Source organism: Prunus avium, chromosome 1 (genome assembly GCF_965620075.1).
Source record: "Prunus avium chromosome 1, drPruAviu1.hap1.1, whole genome shotgun sequence".
In the NCBI taxonomy this organism is placed as follows: Eukaryota; Viridiplantae; Streptophyta; class Magnoliopsida; order Rosales; family Rosaceae; genus Prunus; species Prunus avium.
Genome location: NC_142284.1, coordinates 44,598,908 through 44,617,536, shown reverse-complemented (window position 1 = coordinate 44,617,536; position 18,629 = coordinate 44,598,908). Strand labels below are relative to the sequence as shown.

Here is an 18,629-nt window from a genome sequence, read left to right as displayed (position 1 = left end):
GAAAGATATGCTCAGGTATGAATCATGATTAGGACATCTCTATTCTAAGCTCGAATATCATTAATCAAACTGCGAGCCGAAAGTCAAAACCAGGTATGTATAATATATAAGCAGAGCAAAGCTGCTTCCACCAAAAAAATAGTGAGGACATTCTTTTTAAGCAATGAAAAGAAAGGCTGTCATCATGTGATGCACATCAGAAAAAAAATAATGTATATATATATATATATAAACCCAGTAATGCACGTGGGAAAAAACAGTTAGGGTAATGGTTAATCAAAATTATCTGATTTTGATTCATACGCTGCGAGCTAGCTAGTGTTCTTTGATTTACTTGCTAATCAGTCCTCGTTTGCAAGCTTTATAATGCTAGCAACCTAAACAATTACATTTAAAAAATAAACACTAAAAGTTTAACTAAATAAATATTTGAAAATAAAAACGAAGTATACTTCCCTTTTAAAAAAAAACTTTTTTTGATTCCAAAAATAAGTTTTACAATAAAACCGTTAAAAATTATGGAATTTTAAAAAAATACATATAAATATTTTTTTAAATTAATGAACATTCTAATTGATTAAAAAAGTTAAATGATAAAAAGAAACAGAAAAAAGAAAAAGAAAACTCAAAACCCAATCCCCTCCCTGGGGCAAAACAGCGGCCCCCATCCCTACCCAATCATCACCTTTCCTCTCCAATCAAAAACCCCACCGTGAACTGTACTCTCACTCTCTCTCCTCCATTTCATACCCAAAAATCCATCCCCCTTCCCTCACCAATAAAAGAGTAAACATATTTTTTTTATTAAAAAAAATTGACGTTAATTTTGTAGAAGATGTTAAAATTCTCCCTTAATTTTTTAACAAAGGTGGAAATAAAAGTTTGTTTGTCCAATGCATTTAATAAGGGGAAATTTGGGAAACAAAAGATATATTGTCTAATGTATTAATGACATTTTTTTAAGTGTAGAGAAAGTGACACATGTTATGAAGAGAAGGGAGAAAGTCCAAAAAAAAAAAAAATAGAGAAAAGGTTGCTAAAATTCCCCCTTCAATAATACCATTAGGGCTTATTTGTTACACCGTGCATGCATGGACTGACTTGGCTAAGATTTTATCCCACGTTTGTTTCACCCAGTTCTAATTTTAAGTGAGATTAATTAATACAGGCCCCACCAAAAATACCTTCTTAAGAGTTCTTAGTGAAACCCGTTTGGAGAGGAGGGACTAACAGTCCCGACCCAAGCGCAACCAACCCCTCCCAAGCTCCCCATAACCACCGACCCTCCAATTGGCAGCCACAACCACCAAACACGACTACCAGCCACAACCACCAAACACAACCACCCAAGAAGGAGTAGACAAAATAGAAGAGGAAGAGGAAAGAAGATAAAATTTTTGAAAAAAGAAGAAGGAGAAGACAGAAAAGCAGAGGAAGAAGAGAAAATTTTAGAAAAAAGATAAAGAGAAAAGTAGACGGAAGAAGAGGAGAGAGGATAGAGAAGAAGATGGGTTAATGACCTAAATGGTCTCCAAACTATTGCCCCAGTATCATTTTGGTCCACCAACTAAAATTTTCAATTCAAACGTCCTTAAACGTTTCATAATGTACCAATTTGTTATTGTGCTTAATTTCTTTTCTTCTTTATTTATAAATAAAATAAATTGAATTTGATTGTTAGGGTTCTTGTTATAGGTGGAGAGCTGTTAAGAAATTAGATTTTTTTTTTTTAAACTCTGAGAGTATGTTGAGTGTTGAATCCATTGATGCACAAATTGAAATGGCCCCAAATTCTAACCCTAAACCCAAGCTTTCAACAACCACCCCATACATTCCACCGGAGCTTGTGTTCGACATTCTTTTACGGCTTCCGCCCAAGGATTTTATGTGATTCGTGTATGTTTGTGAAGCTTGGAATGCCATCATCCATGGCCGACATAAAGATTGAAACTTGCTGAATTGCTAACAGTGAATCTTGCAACAATTTAGTGGCAGTTGGGAGGGAGGAGGAAGAAGAAGAAAATGGGAGTTTTGGGGACCACAATGATACTGGAGCAATAGTTGGGGGACCATTGAAATCAATAACCGGGGAGTTTTGTGTTAGCTTCGCAAAAAGTCGTATATACCCTTCAAAAACTCAGTCACGTGGCCATCGCGTGATCAGAAGTCACGGAATCTGTAACGGATGGACCATATTGGTACATTATGAAAGTTTAAGGACGTTTGAATTGAAAATTTTAGTTAGTGGACCAAAATGATACTGGGGCAATAGTTTGTGGACCATTTAGGTCATTAACCCGAAGAAGATGAAATAGATGCAGAGAAGAAGAAGATGAAATGGATGCATAGAGAAAGAAGATGAAAGAGAATTAGAGAGAAAGACGAGGAAGAAGAGGAAGAAGGGGAAAGAGAGAGAAGAAAAGTCAAAAAAATATTTTAAAAACTTACTTGTCACTAAAAAAAACTTACTTTTCGAAAAAATATTTTTTTAAAAATTTAGTCATAGTCCAATCAAACATACATCAAAAGTAATACAAGTGTTATCCAACTTATAACAGGCCAAGCCAATCCATGACAGTCCCAGTATTTAGTCAAGTTCATGACAATCTGCCGTACTAAACGATTCCTTAATGCCTCAATCCAAAATTAATGATAATTATTAGATAATACTACTACCTATGGCTATGAGCCTATGACTAATCCTCTCTCCCTTATTAGCTGTTAGGCCACCGACTTTTGTGCTTTAGCAATCATCTTATTTTATCGGTTTTCTTCTGACAGCTATCAAGAGTTGTTTTATGCTTAAAGAAAAATCCATTATATTGAAAGCAATCTTTCTTTCTTTCTTTCTTTCTTTCTCTTGTCTTCTAAATTGTATAACAATTCAACACATCCATCAGAGACGCAGGCATCAAATACAAAACAAAGAAAGAATACAATACAAGGCAACTCCAAGACAGTATAAACAAACACTCACTTTTTTATGTACTTACAGATGGATACATGTAATATACAACTAGTAACTCAACTTCTTTGTCCCTCAAAACATAATAAACAAATCCCATATGATCAAATGATGCAAAAGTTGAGAAAGATATAGGGATTAGTCATCCCCTACCTTTCCTTTCCCACAAACAGAACTTACCATAAAGAAAGAAAAAAAGTGTCCTAAGTAATTCTAACTGTCTAATAAACTAATGCTCTATGTACCTGGCACTGGAATCTCTGTTGGATCTTGCCAGCTTTGCAAGCCAGGCCTTTTCTCATATCATCACAACATACAATTGACAGGGTGGCTTCACCTCACTATCCTACACACACATAGGCTTATCATCCCCCTTTTTCCTTCAAAAGGTCTTGATGGGCGCAGCCCACAAAAAATTTGGGCCTACTTTGACACAAAACCAGTAAAAAATAAAAATAAAAATAAAAATTGGCAGACTTGAATTTGAAGTCCACCATGATCACCAAACAGACCATGCTATTGCCAGGAGCCTCCCTCTCCATCCAGGGAATTTCCCCCCTTGAAATTGTTGAAACTGCATAATTATATTTGCCTTCTGTATCAAGTAACATCAGAACACCATGGCATTGGTATTCTTCCTATATCTGCAGCTGTTTTAACCCGAACGGAACACCTGCATTTCCAAAGCACACAGAATATAAACTATAACAAATGCAGTTCCAGTCAAATTCTAGTAGAAACTTTCAAACTTTAGAGCTGAAGGCTTGTGATTTTACCTATGAAGTCTTGGATGCATAGATAGCCATTATAGGATGCTGTCTCCCGTTGTCCTCAGACGGAGTTCCACACTTCTCAGATCACGAAGATGTTCCAAAATCTCTTGGAGAAGAACTAATCCCTTATCTCCTTTCCTCAAGGAGCTAATGCAATGCTTTAGAAACTCCCTATCTGCTTCAAGCGCTTGCAGTCTCTCATACACATGACCAACCTCCTCCTCAATGGCAAATTTCTTGTTTTCTTCTTCAAATTTTATGACAAAGTCTTGTGATGCAAAAGAATCATACCCTCCTGTATCTCCATTCAATTCCAATTCCCCATCTTCAGCTTCTGCTTCAATGGCATCAAAAAGTGGAAGAAGTCTCTTTCCCTTTGAGCCCTTGATGTTATGCTTTCCATTCATTTCTTTGGAATGGCCATTTGCAACGCCGTTTTCTTCACTGCTAACATCTAATTTTTCATGGTAGCCATTTCCATTCTCTGAAAGGAAATGCTTGATTGGTTTAATATTCTGAAAATGTTCTTCCTCTTCATCACTTAAGGTCAAAAGTTTCTCTTCCAATTCCTTGAGCTGGTCTAGAATGGATAACTTCTCTTCCTCAAAGCTAGCCAAAGATTCCTCCAGATACAGAACTGCATCAGTCGGGGTGTTTTGATTGCTTCCTTCTTCACGGCTATCTTCTTCCTTGGATTCATTATTCAAATCAATAGATAGCCCATCACTATCCTCAGCATTGCTACAAGGATCCGATGAACTCCTACTTCTTGTGCTGCCATCTTTCATTCTCCTCAAAATCATCATTTTCTCTTTGGCCTCATAATCCTGGACCTTCTTTCGACATATTTCCAGCTCCCTTTCAACTTCTTGCTTTTCTTTTTCCCTTTTTACCATAAGTTCATTCAAGAGCTGCATAGCTTCCTGGTCGTACTCAGACTGCTCTTCCATCATTCTCTGGTACTGCAGAGCTTCCATCTGCATTGCTGCTTTTTCTTCCTGTAGCCTATTTATCATTGCCATTGTCTGGCTGGCTGCCACTGCAGAAGCACTCCTCTCTTCTTCAAGTTCTGCATATAGTTCATTCAAAGCCTTCCGTTCAGCTCTCAACACTGTTTTTAATTTCTCAATAGTCATGACTCCATCACCACCTTCAATATCGCTTAGGACACTTCCATCCAATGACTCTTCTGTTCCCACTTCTCTTCTCTCAAAGAGTAGCAATTCCTTATGCAACTGATGGAGACTGTCTACAGAAGTAGGTGTATCGGGGACTTTCTCTTCCTCAATCTCATTAAATTCTGAACCTAATGAGAAATGATTTTCTTTTGCTTCCTCGCCCGTTTCAGCTGAAAAGGTTTTAAATTCTAGTAACTCTTCCTCTGCTTGCCCAGAATCTAATAATGAAAGAAAGTAAAAGATTATCAGACATGATTAGGATTCAAGATTGGGAATGTGGTGCGGAAAGAAGGTGAGGCTTACCATGATGATCACAAGCATGAAGATTGGCACAACTTGTAGAAGGGTCTTCCTGTGCACATGGATAGGAGGAATGCAGAAATTCTTGAGCTAATTGAATTTCATCAATCGGTTCCTGATCAGGAATTTCTGTCCCTATTGAGACCTCCGCATCAATCTCGTCGTTATGCCTATAGACATCATCCTCAAAAGCTGCATACGTGGGGCAACATTAAGATTTTCTCATCCAAATTCAAGAAACAAACAGAAACAAACACTGAATATAAATTAATTTGAACAGGAGCACAAAATTATAAGTGAAACAAATTTGGCATGTGTACCTTGATGAACATCTGAATCAATGTCATCTCTTGCTATAGCTGCAGTAGATTGGCCATCATCATCATCATCATCATCATTATTCTCATGAGATGAGGTTTGTGTTGCTTGAGTAGTAGCAACTGGTTCATTTTCCTCCTTTGCTATACCTCCTTCTCCTTGAAGGACCGAGGAGGAGCTCCTATTCTCACCCAAATCCTCTGAATCAAGAACTGAAGCCCTGCTCTCCTCCTTACTCTCATGGAATGAAAGCAATGTCACTGACTCTTCTGAACTGCGCCAACTCTCCACGACCGGTTTGGCTTGTGCCTCGAAACACGTGCCAAAATCCAGTATAACATCTTCATAACTACCGTTTCCTTGGTCTTCCACCTTGTACTTTTTGTGACTTTGGTTTTCAGTGGTGGTGGGAGAATCACTCAAATCAACCAGAACCAGTCGACAATCATCTTGATCAATGTAGAACTCCAGATGCTGAGGCAGAATTTCAGGAGATAAACCCTTATCACAACTGGCCTGAATGAAAGTCTGGTGATCACGTGGTTGATCATCCATTGAAACATTCAAGTTAGCCTCTTTGATGGGTTCTTGTTCTTCTATAACCCTGTCCACTTTGTCATCTTCATTGGCAACAATTTCCTTGCAGCCATAGTCACATACAGAACAAGCAGAATGCTCCTCTGCCTCGTCTTCTCTTCTTTTACAGCCTCCATCAACATCAAAAATCGTATTGTCTTCCCTGTTTTCTTCAATAGCCTCTTCATCTTCATGTTGATCGATTATGAAATCCGATCTGCTTTGATCTGAGTGATCACCTTCTTCAGTTTGAGCATCAACCCCTGCTTCCATAGTCAAACTCTGTTTTTGGGTGTAATCCAAAACCTCCCAAGAAGGCTTAATTAGAATACACGGAGGGTAGAATTTATTCAACTTCATGCCACAGCAGGAACAGTTCAAATTTTCATCCCCATTCTCAATGACTTTTTCATCGCCACCCTGAATCACACCAATTTGCTTCATCCATGGAAAGAAAGCGAACTTCTTTGACCATTCTTCACAATCTGGCTGCGATGAGCAATCTTCACACATGTCTTGCGATTCAGCTAGTTTCTGATGATTTGAGCAATAACCCAGTTTGGATATTTCATTGGCGTGTGTTTCACACACAAGATCTCTATGAGAATTCTTGTTCTTTCCGGGTTCTAAGATATGATCAAGCCTAGAACACCAGAGGCAGGGTGTTTTAAGGCCAAAGTAATCAGCGAATTTTTTAATTAGATAAGAAAACAGTGAATTGAGAAGAAGAAGGATGATCAGAATCCATTCAAGGAGTGTATAGACGAGAATAAGAGTGATCTTGTTGGTGTTTCTGTGCAACATGGTCGCAAACTTGTTGGCAGCCATTGATGAGGCTCTGTTCTTGGTATATACACAGAGAGAGAGAGAGAGAGAGAGAGAGAACAAAAAGAAATATGGAGAATCAGATATGGAGCTCTTCAGTGGGAGAGAGAGAGAGAGAGAGAGAGAGAGAGAGATCAAATAGGAAATAGTAGTAGATGAGGAAGTGGTTTTTATTTAGACTGTGGGAAGGCGGTTTGAAATGGAATTTGGAAATGGCAACCAACAAGAGAAGACTCAGAGCAGATAAAAAGGGAAAATAAAATAAAAAATGGATTGAGTCGAAGAAAATTAAAGAATGTTTTTGAAGTATTTTATCTATATAAAATACTTTTTTGACAGAATTAAGCAAAGCATTGGCAATTAGGCATTCAACAAGTAATAGATTACACAAAACGAATGATAAATGTCACTGATACTAATACTACTAGTCTTGGATAGATTGCTCTAGAAATGAAATGAGATATGGTTTCTACTTTGCATTAAAATATGCAAGCTTTCTTTCATTTCTTTATCATAATTTGGGGTTTTGCAGTAAAATTCTCACTTGGTATGAAATGAATCCCAGCAGCACCGATATCTTTCTTAGGCGCCTTCCCCTTGACAGCTCCTCCCATTTCTTTTGTATTTAGAATTAGGGCAACAAAAATGGGGTGGCCCATCAACCACACCATTGAGTTGAGTTGGTGGACCACTCTCAAAGTAAGGTGTGGGTCACATTATGGATCCAGATGCTCCACTTCATAATGCAACTCTTATCTCCCACAATGACCCTTTTTCCTACAAAAACTCTTCATTTTTTGTGTACCTGCAAGCTATTTTTTTTGAAAGTATTTTAAGTAAAAGTACTTGCCTTGCAAGTTGCAAGTTGGCACTGCTTTCCAATTCCGCTCCATTTCATTTCATTTCTTCTCATTCTATAAAAGAATAATTTCTTTTTGAAATAGATTTTCTTATCAGTATTAATTCGATACTTACCCAAAAAGAAAAAATGAAAACTAGTTTCTGTACTGTACGTAATAAAAATATCAACAGTGATGCAGTGTATCAATTCCATCTTTTTGAAAGGAAGGAACCAAAACCAAGCTTGTGATTGTGAAACAGTCCAAATTGCTTTTGCTTTGGTCAAGTTTATATCGTGAATTCTTAATGTTTCATCTTTGGCCCTACCAATGATATTCAGTCGATCCCGATGCTGCCAGCTACCTGCCTGCCACATGATAATATGAGAGACCCGGTTTAACCTAGCTAGCTAGTTGCCTTTTTACTGTGGTTCTTGCAGAGTTTGTATATAGCCTTTATATTAGAAGGCGAAAAGAATGCATGCAATTGCAAACTGTCAACTTCACATAGGATTTAAAAACTTGAGCATAATTATACGTTTCTTTAATATGACTTACGATACAAGTGCAACCATACGATACTAAACTGTCATTAATCATAACTAATATGAATATAACTATATATACCATTCTAATTGACAGTGGTTTGTTGTTAAGAATAAAATGATTTGTTATTACAATTACAAACAAATTATAAAGCAAAAGTTAGGTTTCTTGGTAATACTGCAAAGTCAAACTTTGTTTCAAAAGTTGATTACAAGCTTCCCTTTTCCTTTATTACTCTTTAAATTTTTGACCAAAAGGACAAATATTAATCTAAGACCCACAAAAGTAATTACCACAACGTATATAGTGTCAGTATAAACAGGAAAAATACAATGTATAGAATACGTAGATAGAAGCTCAAGATTTACATATTTGATTCTTTAAATTCTCAAACCAATAATTAAAGTTGTTCCATAAATTCAAATCCCATAATCACATTTGTTTAGGAAGTAATTAAAATTAGTTGAAAAAGAAAATAATGCGCCAAGATAGCTCCTAATGAATTCTTATATCATCAAAGAATTCAAATTTGACGACTTAGGCAGGCAATTAGGTCAGCCAGCCACACATCCCTATGTTGAAATATTTAGAGGAGGGACCCGTGGGCATCATGTACATAACTTGCGTGGTTACAAAGACATCATCTAACGTTACGGAAAGATCTAATTATATATATTAATTGACAAAGTATTTTGCTTAATCTTTTACATTAATTATACAAGGGGCCCTAAGTGCAATAATATATTGCCCATTGGCCATTGCCAATGATATCTCTTAAACCTCAATTTTAATGAGCAATACAGCATTGACTTGTAGACAAGTCGTCTCAGGTTTCGAACTCCATGATATCATTTGTGTGTGTGTCCCAATAATTCCCTATACAGAGAGAATTTACAAAACCTGCTGTTTCTTTGGTTCCCGTACTTTATTGTGGATTGATTAACAATTGTAATTTGTTCGTGGTGGTGGAATTAAAAGAAATTAAATTAAAGGCATCTTTAAGTTTGGGTTTTTAGATCCACATAGATCTAAGAGTGATCAGCTTTTGCATTGAATGAAAGAATGATCAACAAAGAGAAAGAGGTTTGTATGTGTATGTCATCATTTGGCCCCCCAAAACTATGGCCCTACACGAAGTGGCAGAATTTGACTCTGCACTGCATCATGTGCTTTCATTTACAAAACCAACACGGGTGCTGAAAAAACATCATACATATGATATATGTATGTGTTCATACTCTGTTAGCCTCCAACAGGCATATGAATGATCTTTCCAAGATTTCCAAGATTATATGCCTTTTCTGTTTACACGCACAATTACTTGATCACTTTATAAGTTTCTGTTAATTATTCTTAGGAATATGTTGTCTGTCTGAATGAACCGGCCATGAGAATGTTGGTTTGGTTTGGTTCCTTTGTTCATGTTCCAACCAAACCACACATTTGAAACATCACATAATCTTTCTTATTAAGTTTGAGCAAACATTCCAGACTTATATATATATTCTTGGTTAATTAACCAAAGCTAAAGGTACGTACGGTGCGATGAGAATGATATGAGTTGTAGGGTTTGTGGTTAATTAGGGCCTCGGATCCTATGATTAACAACACAAGAAAGCAAATAATAATTTAGATAGGTAAAACACAACAGCTGTGCACACACAAATCATGGGATACCACTCGCAAGTGTTAAACAAAGAAGAAAAGAAGATGGAAAAGAAAAGAAAGGGAATCAACATAAATGGGAGTGTATTTTATTGTGTTTGGGGTTGTGATGGTAATGATGGTGTGTTTGAGTGTGTTTCAAAATGTGGGACAGTTTGTATGGCCCCCTACCCTACCCTTCTCTATTTTTTCTTTTGCTTTTGTGCAGCCTGCTCTGCTGCAAGCTCTCTTTCACCCTCTCCCTTCCCTTAATTTCTTTCTCCTTTATAACTTTCTGCCCTTAAGTTCTTTGGCTTTTATTAATTCCCCACACGCGGCGCACATAATGCAGAATCCAAATCAAACTATAATGCTAAGTGGTGGGTTAACTTATGCCCCTGCTGCTTGCCCTTATAGTATTAAGCATGCAAATGCACAAGAAGAACTGATGAGATATATGATATGTCAAGCCACTTCCTTTACGCACGTTTCATCTTTCATGCGCACTACTAAGTCATCGTAGACATCGTGAGCCTGCCTGCCCAAAATTTACATATCTTGGAGGACTACTTACTTGAGCCAAAAGTAAACATCAACTGGTTTTGATAATGTTCGTTACCCGAAAAAGTAAAAAACAAAACAAAACCAAGTTCATTGAATTATGATTCTTTAATTTGGACACTATTTGCATAGTCAGTCATCAGGGTCAGCCAGCAGCATCAGGAGTCAGGACCAACCATGAATCTGCTAAATTGTGAATAAAGAAATTCAAAAGGATTCAAGGGGACATAACATTAGGTATCCAACCAAAACCAAAACCAAAACCAAAAGCCAAAAGTAAGTAGACCAATTAATACATTGAAAGCCGCCCGGTAAGATACCACCCTCCCCTCTGTCCCTCTCTGCTAACTTGTTTTACAACAAATTCCAAGCAGCCCCCATTTCCCATGGACCCTACCTATTGTAGTTGTAGGGTTTCTTGACCCATCAAAACTTAAATTTAAATCAAATCCAAATTGTGTCATTGGTTTTGCTTTTCCTTCTTCCATGGAAATGGAATGGAATGAACATGCAAAGGAGCCCTATTATGCCCGTTTGCACAAACGGAGCAAAAGTATGGGTCAAGTTGTTCCCTGGCCACCTGATGATTATTAAATACAAGGATATGGATGGCCTGTTTGATAAATATTTATCTCTTTTCTTATCCAAGTTTCCATTCCAGAAATTGTTAAAGCATCACATACATACACTATCCCATGCACGAGAGAGGAGAATTTCAAAAATTACATAACTTTTTCTTTTGATAAAACAAAATTACAAGAATTTCTAAAACGTATCAACTAATTATTACATTCTTCGCTATTCACTCGCCGACTTTTACACCAAACTTATGTTCATTCCGAACAATACCAAAACCCAAAACCCACTTTGCTATACTCACCAAAATACACCAAAACCAACCAACTTCATCGCGTGGATCAACACTTTCTTTTCTTCTTATATATATAAATCATCAAGCGCATGTGTCAATCACAGCAGGCCCGTGCTTCCAAATGGGTTGCTAGTTTGTGGGTGAGGAGCAGGAGGATGTGCAGGAAATGCCCCAAACCCGGTATCACCAAAAGGATTTGTTGGCCCCATCATCACATTCTGCTGCTGCGGCTGGTAGGTTGGTTGGAAAGGACCAAAGGGGTTGGACTGTTGTTGAGCCATTGCAGCCATTTGAACTCCAGGTGGGGGAGCAACATTGTTTGACAAAGCAAATGGGTCTTGGACCTCAAACGGATTCGGGGCCGGTGCTCCATAAACAGGTTGCTGAGCAGCCCTATATGCTCCTTCATCGTATAAGCTGTTCAGAGTAAGTGAGTCTAACCCACCAGCCTGACAGACGGAAAACATGAATTAATCAGATTGCAAGCCATTATCAAATAGTGAGAAGATATCTGTACTTCATACGGTTAGTGACATGTATTTTTTTTATTACAATGATCATGGACAACAGAAATAATGAAGGATAAAAACTGAAAATTTTAAATGCATGGTTAACTGATGATCATGGGCCTACCAATTGCCTCTCGTTAACTGATGAAATGTTGTTACTTGGAGTGGTAACCAGGGCAAGTTCCCAACCAGTAGGATCAAAATCTTTTGGCTGCACAGCACTAGAATTGAATGTTGGAGCTGCATCTGCAAATAAAAGTGGGAGAAAATACAAGCCACCAGAGTCAGATGTCAGGGTGGCATTATTTGAAAAGTGAAGAGAAATAATGAAACAAAATGTTACCAGTTTCGGATGAAACTATGGCTAAAGCCAAAGCATTTCTTTCCTCCATCACAGATACATCAGCTGCAGTATAATCCAAACCCTGAACCCACAAAAGGAGATTTATTGGGGCGAACAAATTGGAAAAACAGATATAGAGTAAGAAGCTTTGTAGAATAAAAAGAAACAAAAACAGAGTAAAAGCTTAAAAGAAAGAACTGATAATGTACCAGTAAATCTCCTGTGTCCTGGCTACTTTGAGGAGGAGGAGGTGGAGGTGGGGAAGGAGTTGCAGTCTCAACATTTGACACAGGTACAATGTCTAGAGGTGCTGGCTCAGATTCATCACTAGATAACTTTGTGTCTTCAGAAGGCTCTTCTGGTCTATATGTCAACTGAAGCTGTTCACAACGACCAGATATTAATTATCTATATCAAAAGAAATTTCCATTGATAAACGAACTTAAGTGGTCAAAACTCAGAACGCTAGAAAATCTACGTAAGTGGTCAAAACTTAAGTCAAAGATGACAAATTTGAAATAGATTTTGGCGACAAGGTATCTCGGATCAAGAAAAGAAGAAAAAAGAAAAAGAAAGAATACCAACCAATGGCTCATGTGGAACTGTAACAGCCCGTGGTGCCTCTCTTATATACTCTTCCATTGTTGTGAGGAAGGATTGTGGAGGCTGAAAAAGTGACAACAAAGTAATTAGTATAAACTGAGAAACTTGCAAAAAAGGAATTAAAACAAATACATTGGATCCCTGTAAGACCTCTCTCAAAACGGGAAACTGGAAATTCCTAGCAAGTTCCAATCTTTTGCAAACTTCATAAAAATCAGAGAGACCTGCAGCCTGCATCAAAGACCAAAGATGTCTTTAATAGAGCAGCATTAGCCTAAGCCACTTGACCTTAGATCATCAATAACTGATGCTGCTAATGCAATCAATAAAAATAATCAATTCATAAGTGAGACCAAAATTATTGCAGATCTTAACCTGCTGACCAGCTCGTTTATAAACATCAAGGGCTTTAACTGCTTCATGTCTTGGCATCTCAAAAAACTGCAACAAAAGCAGACTTCTTACAGCAGGCAAATTCGAGAAACAAATAGCAATTGTTAACATAGTATTTGCATGAATGATATAACTGATTTACCTTATCAACAAGATTTATAATTCCATCATTGACAGCACAATAAATTTTAAAGCTCTCTTTCAGTACCTGAAAATACAGGGTAAAAAAGGTAAGATATAAAATCAAATATAGCCCTTTGTCTGTTATTTGTTAAACTGGCTTTAACAGCTTAATGACTAAAGCTCTCTTTTTGATACTCCATTAACAATCTAAATAACATTTTCATATCTGGGAGAAAATAAAACAAAACTGGACTTGCAGGTCATACCAGGGCCAGCGCATACTGTATAACGTAGTTGACGCCAGCTACTCCTTCTGGCTGTAAAGTCAGAAAGCAACATAAATTATTTTGCACAAATATATTACTAGGATAAAAACAAGATTTGTACACATGTTTGGATGAAAAAGATAAATAGCAAGTTCCCGATATGCTACCCGGCAACCAATAAGGCGATACAGCAGCTGTTGTAGAGCAGGCAACTGCTCCAAGAGTTCCTCGCTATCCAATTCCCGGGTTCTACTGTAACCCTGTAAGTATATAAGAAAAGAAAAGGAAATATATGGTGAATCGTAAGAAATAATGATCATTTTGTAAGGAAAAAGAAAGCATCTGAACCTAGGAGTCATCATCTAATCCATATTAGTAATGGACTGTGGAAAAAATAAAGGTTTATGAGACAACTTAAAAGTTGATAATTAATAAACAGAGATCAATCTGAAGGTAATGCAAAATCATGTTCTACTTTTGAATTCATATTTGTCACTCAGTTGTTCTTTCTATAAAAAAATGCTGCTATAGTGCTTTGTCCTTATTATCCAGAAAAAGGTATGACGAATTATTTGGTAAGTACCTTCTCCTGCCCCTGGGCAGGCCTTGGAAGACGTTCAGCTTCAATGTCATACTTCAGAACCCTAAAGCATTCAAGTCGTTCCTCCAAAAACAATGCATAAGTACGCACCCAGGCAGAGCAATCCCAAGCTGCAGAGGAGGAAAAGCAATGCCATAATCATCAATTAGTTATTGTTGAGCTATAGATGTGTTTGTGTTCAAAATCATCATGTTCTAGTAAAAGATGTGTTTGTGTTTCTTCAATTTGGAGTTCAAAAGCAACGTCATAATTTCAAGTACTGCAACTCATAGCTCATAATGACACGCAGATGAGAAGGACAAAGAATGAGAGAGATTTAAGGCATTTAAAATTCACCAATAGGACTGGAATCGTCTTTGAAATTAGAAAGCTGGAGAATTCGTCCTCTCTGAGAGAAATTTAGAAGTTCTTCTCTGAAAGTAGGATCACCCTCCCGCAAAGTCCTATGGATAACTATCAATGTTTTTAAAGCCACCTGCCAATGCCAAACACAGAAATGATACATGCAAGTTTAGCAGGGAAGAATAAATATATACACGCACATAAGCATATTTATCCATAAGAAAATGATGAGCCATATACTGCTAAAAGGAAAACGTCAAATAAGAGTTATTTCATCTCATGCAGTTGGCTTCACGATGCTAATGCTGAGAAGAATTTAGTTTTTGAGACAGAATTGAACCAGATGAGTAGAAGACCATGATAGAGTTCACAAATGCTTAAACAAAACTTCAGATCTTTCATAAATCGCAACTATGCACACACAAAACGCAGTACTTATGAACTTTGTCTCCTCAATTAGTCTAGTGAAAGTAATGGAAACTAAGGAGAGGATCAACAACTGGTAAATATGTCAGAGCCTAAGGTCAGTCTTCAACTGTAATGTCATTGTCTAACACTACAATAGCATGCATTGAGTAACTTAGGCACATCTACGTGGTTTAAGAAAGCAACCAAGTACGAGTCCGAGCAAATCCAAATGATATCAACAGAAACGTGCACACACACAGAGAACCTCATATAGTATGGCATGTTAAACAATAGTATTAAGCAAAACCCAATTGAAATTCAAAAGAAGAAAAAAAAATCATTTAAGTCCAATAAACGTCCAATACAAAATTGAAAAGTATCGCATTGCAATTGAATGGATAAGCGGCATACCGTCCAATTATGGGTCTTGTTTAATCTTCTTGAAAGAGCATGAATGCAATAAGCAACATCCGCTCGTGGCCTAATTGCCGATGTGGCAATCAGGATTTCTGCATCCAATACACCCCCAAAAAAAGAATCAATATTTCGCTAAAAAATCAACGACCCATTTGATAAATGAAACGAACAAAAGAATGGATCTGAAAATCAGAAATAGAAAAGAAAAGAAAGAACTGACTTCTGAGATGTCTCTCCTTGGGCGGGCACTCGACGTGGTTAGTGGCTTTGACTATAGCAACATCCAAATCCTATTCTTAGAACACAGAATCCAAAATCAAAATCCAATTTAGATATCAAAAATCTAAGTTTTTTAAAAATAAATTAGATAAAAAGAAAGGAATGTTACCGCGTAATCGCTGTTGACGTGGGCAAGGCCGACTTTGGTGGTGTCTTTGAGAGCCCCGTAGGCTTTTCTCCACGTCTGAAGCGTCCCCATTTCTCTACTACTATACCTAAACTGCTTCGCCGCTCAGATCGCGGTCTTTCTTTTTTTCTCTCTCTCTCTAGAAGAATGCACTGACCTGGCTTTCAGACCTTGTTTCTCTCTTTTTCTCTCTCTCCCTGTGGCTCCGATGCTTTGGGGAAGAGAGAGGATAGCAAAGGACTTGATGGAATGCGAAGAAAGAATTCAAGAAAGACAGGCTGCAAAGTAGAAGAGAAGAGACGCACTCATACGGCGTCGTCTTTTATTCGAGTTTTTCCGTTTTATTCTTGGCCTTATTTTTTGAGGAGATGAGTGTTTTTTCCATTTTTTTTTCTTTTTTCGGTTCGGTGCGTGCGTCATCATTCACATATAATATAATTAGTGTCCCACTTTCACCACAATTACAAGTAACGAATATATACTTTCGTTATAATTAATGTCTCCTTATTATATAATATTCATATAAATTTTTGTTTATCTCAGTGCACATTTACCACAATTTTATTTTTATCATAGGCTTTCTATTATTAAGTAGTTCCAACTTTTATCTGATTCAGTCAACTTGTATCAAGTCGTGAATGCGCCTTTTATTTATTTAATAAGAATGAACGCATGAATGATGAGACCTGGACTGAGTGCATATGATCCAACTCATATATTATATTGTAATTTGTAACAAATTATTAAAAAAATATTCAGACAGTAGTTTCTGAGAAGCTGGTGATGAAGAAGAAGCAGAGCTTTAGCTTTAGGCATAGCTGGACCAAGAAAAATGAGAGCCTCTGAAATGAAAGATGCTGCAGAGCGTCTGCACGTGCATCTTGCTCTCTTCCTGCCACATGCCACCCAGCTTGGTTTAATCCTTCCATAACAGGATCCCTTCCGCACACCACGGGAATAGACTGTTTTGTTCCCAAAGATTTTGCATCTAGAACAACTGTTGAACATAAATTTTCCAACACTCAAAAGAAAATATTTGACCAAAGAAAATTCGTAGGTGGTGCGCTCACCAACAAATTGATTTAATCAATCAATCCTTGAGCTAGATCAACGAAGAACAACTGTTCCAGTCTCTTGAACTATCTGGTCGGTTGGACTATATGCAATCAAAGCCTTTTAATCTTGTGGTGCAAGTCAGAGATTATGAGCTTGGTGAATTATAATTCATTCATTGAGAAGAAAAGATGCTGTAAAACAGCTGAGAGCTCTCCTCCTACCAATCTACACACAGAGCATTTATATTGACTGTTGAAAATTTGAAGTAAAATTTATTCACATAATGAGGTCATTAATAAATGGAGAGTTTAGCTTGATGGTCCCAGAGGCCACTAGGAGTGAGAAACTCCAAATCGGTAGCAACCACAGAAACACAAACTTCAGAATTTTCTTGCCTGCAAAAACAAAAAACAAAGAGATAACTCCAGTTAGTAGCTGACAATCCCAGATTCAGCATCATTCATTCATTGGTATTTTTCAATACCTACGTCCATTGATTTAATGATTCTAACATTGTCTCTCTAATTTAAAGGGTAACTCACTTGCAACATTATGGTTTTGTGGTTTTGTGAGCTTAGTAATTCGAAGGAGAAGAACACAATCAATGGTTCCACCATTGTTGACTTTCTGAAAAGGATCAACTTAAGTGCGGCTTTGCCAAAACTTGAATGATTAGACTGTTTGATACTGAAATTTCAACAAGTGCGTGTAGAAGCAGTGTCATCTTCATCATCAAGTAGAAAACCTTTCATATAATTACCTTAAACATCCTTCATTGGTGATAGATTTTAACAAAAACAAGCTGAAAAGAAAATGATTACCGGACAAACGGAAGCCTCTTTCAGTTTTATTAGTTATCCACTCTCCTGTCTCGCGAAGCTTCTTCTCCACTGGCCCTTCAAACTTGCTAGGAAAGTTCATCATTGACATGTCGAATTTAGCATTCTTCTGTTCTTCCAAATCCCTGAATATGTACATCAGAAACCTCAAAATTTCAGAACCACAAACTCATGATATACCCCCAAACTTAGCTCAACACATTTTTAAATAAAACGAGCAAAACCCCTTTTCATTTTATCATCATAAATCTCAATCAATAAACGGAATTCAAAACTAAAAGTACAGTGGAAGTATACATATATGAACAAGACCAGCAGGGTCACCGTCACATTTCACACTTGGATGATGATGTTGATACTGAGATTCAAAATTGTAAGAGCAGGGAACAGCAAACCTGGGGTCGGCATCACGAAATCTGCCGGCACCAATAGCACGTTCGATTTCGTTGACAGAAGGCTGCCTTGGCTTGCGTTGTGGTTGGTTTTGCTGCTTCTTTCTTGGTAGAATTGTTGGGGTCTGGTTTCTGCTGCGCAATGGAGGTTTGGTGGGATTGGCTTGGAGAGGTGGTGGAGGTGGTGGTGAGCCATTGTTGTTGTTGTTGTTGTTGGGAAGGGAAGCATGAACAACGTTTTTGGTTAGGGAAAGGCAAGAGGATAAGCTAGACATGGTGGGTGGTGGTCTGGTATTCTCACCGTTATGTCAGCTAGCCTGGTCCAACTGATAAATATCTTCAGAAAATTAAAATAATGTAAACATGAGAATGACACGACAACACAAAGTTTTATAAACATTTGTTTATAAACTGACGTAGTTGTCAGACCAAAGGAAAAGCCAGCAATTCTTCAAAATGAGTGAGAGTTTTAGCCTAATATTTAAGCTTGGCGACATTTTTTAGTGGGGAGAATTTAATGGACCAGCCTCAATTG

The 18,629-nt window shown here is 37.4% G+C and overlaps 3 protein-coding genes across 5 annotated transcripts; all 3 read right to left on the bottom strand.

Moving 5' to 3' along the window:
- Nucleotides 1–2,962: 2,962 nt before the first annotated feature.
- On the bottom strand, nucleotides 2,963–7,589 carry LOC110751462 (myosin-binding protein (Protein of unknown function, DUF593)). The gene is made up of 4 exons (XM_021951935.2): nucleotides 5,537–7,589; nucleotides 5,220–5,408; nucleotides 3,742–5,134; nucleotides 2,963–3,638 (listed from the first exon to the last, which is right to left on the bottom strand). The coding sequence occupies exons 1-3, from the start codon at nucleotides 6,936–6,938 to the stop codon at nucleotides 3,771–3,773; spliced, it is 2,955 nt and encodes a 984-aa protein (XP_021807627.2). The 5' UTR covers nucleotides 6,939–7,589; the 3' UTR covers nucleotides 2,963–3,638; nucleotides 3,742–3,770.
- A 3,649-nt stretch (nucleotides 7,590–11,238) lies between these two features.
- Nucleotides 11,239–16,134, bottom strand: LOC110751465 (ENTH/ANTH/VHS superfamily protein). Its single transcript, XM_021951939.2, has 15 exons — nucleotides 15,790–16,134; nucleotides 15,622–15,691; nucleotides 15,396–15,493; nucleotides 14,571–14,709; nucleotides 14,217–14,344; nucleotides 13,801–13,893; nucleotides 13,634–13,684; nucleotides 13,387–13,452; nucleotides 13,227–13,292; nucleotides 13,002–13,082; nucleotides 12,834–12,914; nucleotides 12,458–12,628; nucleotides 12,249–12,330; nucleotides 12,030–12,151; nucleotides 11,239–11,845 (listed from the first exon to the last, which is right to left on the bottom strand). Exons 1-15 carry the CDS (start codon nucleotides 15,877–15,879, stop codon nucleotides 11,495–11,497), a joined length of 1,689 nt encoding a protein of 562 aa, XP_021807631.1. The 5' UTR covers nucleotides 15,880–16,134; the 3' UTR covers nucleotides 11,239–11,494.
- An 882-nt stretch (nucleotides 16,135–17,016) lies between these two features.
- On the bottom strand, nucleotides 17,017–18,488 carry CRR3 (chlororespiratory reduction 3). Of its 3 annotated transcripts, XR_002525858.2 has the most exons (4): nucleotides 18,098–18,487; nucleotides 17,685–17,827; nucleotides 17,406–17,550; nucleotides 17,017–17,258 (listed from the first exon to the last, which is right to left on the bottom strand). XR_002525858.2 is itself a non-coding variant. In XM_021951946.2 (3 exons), the coding sequence occupies exons 1-3, from the start codon at nucleotides 18,367–18,369 to the stop codon at nucleotides 17,140–17,142; spliced, it is 534 nt and encodes a 177-aa protein (XP_021807638.1). In that variant the 5' UTR covers nucleotides 18,370–18,487; the 3' UTR covers nucleotides 17,017–17,139. The 3 variants fall into 3 exon arrangements, 2 of the variants coding, with proteins under 2 accessions (XP_021807638.1, XP_021807639.1); XM_021951946.2 differs by lacking the exon at nucleotides 17,406–17,550; XM_021951947.2 differs by lacking the exon at nucleotides 17,017–17,258 and having other exon boundaries at nucleotides 17,405–17,550; nucleotides 18,098–18,488.
- Between the last annotated feature and the right edge of the window lie 141 nt (nucleotides 18,489–18,629).